General features: G+C 34.8%; 1 protein-coding gene across 3 annotated transcripts in view; it reads left to right on the forward strand.

Annotated features, from left to right (window-relative positions):
• The window catches only part of LOC122251752 (putative cytochrome P450 6a14), an 18,828-nt gene that overhangs the window by 3,803 nt on the left and 12,525 nt on the right, over nucleotides 1–2,500 (forward strand). For all 3 annotated transcript variants that reach the window (XM_043013859.2, XM_043013860.2, XM_043013861.2), the window contains exons 3-4: nucleotides 699–884; nucleotides 2,041–2,143. In XM_043013859.2, the coding sequence (XP_042869793.1) occupies nucleotides 699–884; nucleotides 2,041–2,143 (289 nt within the window). The remainder of the gene's footprint in view (nucleotides 1–698; nucleotides 885–2,040; nucleotides 2,144–2,500) is intronic.

The following is a 2,500-nucleotide window of genomic DNA, read 5'->3' on the forward strand; positions in this document are numbered from 1 at the left end:
TTTACACTCTAAACTCCTAGGTGATATTGTGGAAAAACGTGATTTATTTTGTTATTAGATGTGCTGATTAGCACATTCCCTGTAGTGTGTTTTGAGTAAATTATTTTAAGTCGCCTGAGAGCTTAGATTTTGCAGTTAATACAAAAAGGATATTATTTTACAATATTAGAAAAAAAATGTTGTATTGTAGATACTATTATAAAATATATTTAAACATATGATATCTTTGTTTCGTAAATTTTGCAGTAACCCCTTTAATTGCACAAAGTTTTAAGCCTTACTATTACCGGTATCATTGGGATAATAAGTAGCTAGCTGTCTTCTTTGGACTGTGCCTCATATTGTTTTCTCTTTCATTCAAAGCACACATATGCATGCAGACATGCATATTTTCTCATTCACTATTTCTTTTTTTTTTCTACATGTAGATGAAAATGGAAAACTGATACCAGTAGGATTATACCCATCTTTATTAAACATGTAACATTTGATGTTAATGGCGGATGGTCTAGATAGAAGAATCGGATTAAATGTTTTTGGAGTGTTTTAGTACTGAGAAAGATATTACTAGTAATTTTCGTTTTTGCAAACATGAAGACGGTTTCCTTTCTAGTAGATTTTATTAATTTATTGAGTAGGAGTTTAACAAAAGCCGTCATATAAAGTATATACATTTTTCATCACATTTTCCATTTCAGCTTTGTCACCTTCAATGAACCAGTTATGGATCACATGCTGCTGGGTCTGAAAGGCAAAGTGTGGAAGGCCGTGCGCTCGGTCATGACCCCGACCTTCAGTTCTGGGAAAATCAAGCAGACGCTACAGTTGGTTAAAGATTGTGCCAAGAACCTTGTGGTTTACTTTGACAAGGAGCTTGAAAAGGGGTTAGTTGTTTTCATCAAAGAATGAATGACTACTCTTGGTAGGAGTATAGAAAATGTATATATATTTTTTTAATTATGACTCACTATACAAATTACTTGGTCTAGGAAGGCAAGATATAGAAAAGAATATATTGGAATAATCTCAAGACTGCACAAAGATAGTAATGTCAACTAGGAAAAGGAACGAAAGTTATGCTAAAACAGAACTTCAGATTTGAAGAATTCTTAATTGTCAGTCTCTTTCTTTAGTTCTATAAAGTTATGTCAGTTTGATGATAGTGTGTCCTTATATTTCCCTTGTATATTTCAGTGGTAATTGCCTTCTCTCTCTCTCTCTCTCTCTCTCTCTCTCTCTCTCTCTCTCTCTCTCTCTCTCTCTCTCTCTCTCTCTCTCTCTCTCTCTCTCTCTCTCTCTCTCTCTCTCTCTCTCTCTCTCTCTATCTCTCTCTTTCTCTCCCCATCTCCAACACACACACACCAACACACACACACACCAACACACACACACCCCAACACACACTCACCAACACACATATACACCAACACATGCACAACAATACACACACATTTTTATTTCAAAGAAAAAATATATCTATAAGTTTTTCTTATGGTGAATTTCTAATATTTTTTTTCAGTAATGTCTACTTTTTATTTTTCATTTCAAACTAAAGTGTTTTTTTCCATATTTTTTGTAATTAGGTTCCTTCAACCCCATTTTATAAGTAAGAAAAAGTTGAAAACCTAAATTGGCCACATCTCTCTGAGTTTTGTCTAACTTCACCACTTATTTTCACCTGCCTGTTGCAAGTTGGTGTCCACTTGTTATCTTTTTGTGGTCCTTGCTTGATATTACCTTTTTTTCTTCATTACTGCCACAAGTTGTACCAAGTGCATCTCCCACTTATGCATTAACGTATTGTTGTCAAACAGGTGTCTAGTTCCTCCCCTAATTTAAACTTGTCCAGTCTGCTCACAACACTTGTTCATTGATTACTTGCGTAATATGTTTTTTTTATTTATTTACCTATTATTTAATTGTTTACATATTTATGATATTTGCACATGTGTATGTTGTTTTTACTTTTCTTTTTTCTTTTGTATCATTTTTTTCACGTTTTATTTTGTAGGATACTTCACGGCATCTTGCTGTTTTCAGATCATCGACATTTGAGATGAAGGATGTGTATGGCATGTTCACAATGGACACAATTGCTAGTATTGCATTTGGTGTTAACAGTGACTCTCTCAACAATACTCAGGTGAGCAAAAGGAGCTTTCAGCCATCAGGAATAAGAATTTTAATGGCAAAGGTAGGGAAAGAAAGGGAACCAAATATTACCTTGCACTCCTCCACCTCAAAGATCAGTTCAGTGTCCTACACTGGAAATGCATCTTGCACTGCAGCTGGTAGATTGTCAGTAATTCCAATAGCAAACCTGAGCTTCTTGGTTGAGATTTTTCCATTTCCCATTATCTGTTGTGTGCAGTTGCCAAAAAAAGTTGCAAACCTTTAATGAGGTGAAGCAATAAGGGATAATATCATGGTGGACTCGCTACTGTATTTCTGACAGAACTCTTTGTATTACTCAGCCTACTTGTACTCTGTATTTTACTGT

The sequence above is a fragment of the Penaeus japonicus genome, unplaced genomic scaffold (assembly GCF_977035675.1).
Source record: "Penaeus japonicus unplaced genomic scaffold, GWHDUDI00000001_assembly GWHDUDI00000020, whole genome shotgun sequence".
Lineage (NCBI taxonomy): Eukaryota > Metazoa > Arthropoda > Malacostraca > Decapoda > Penaeidae > Penaeus > Penaeus japonicus.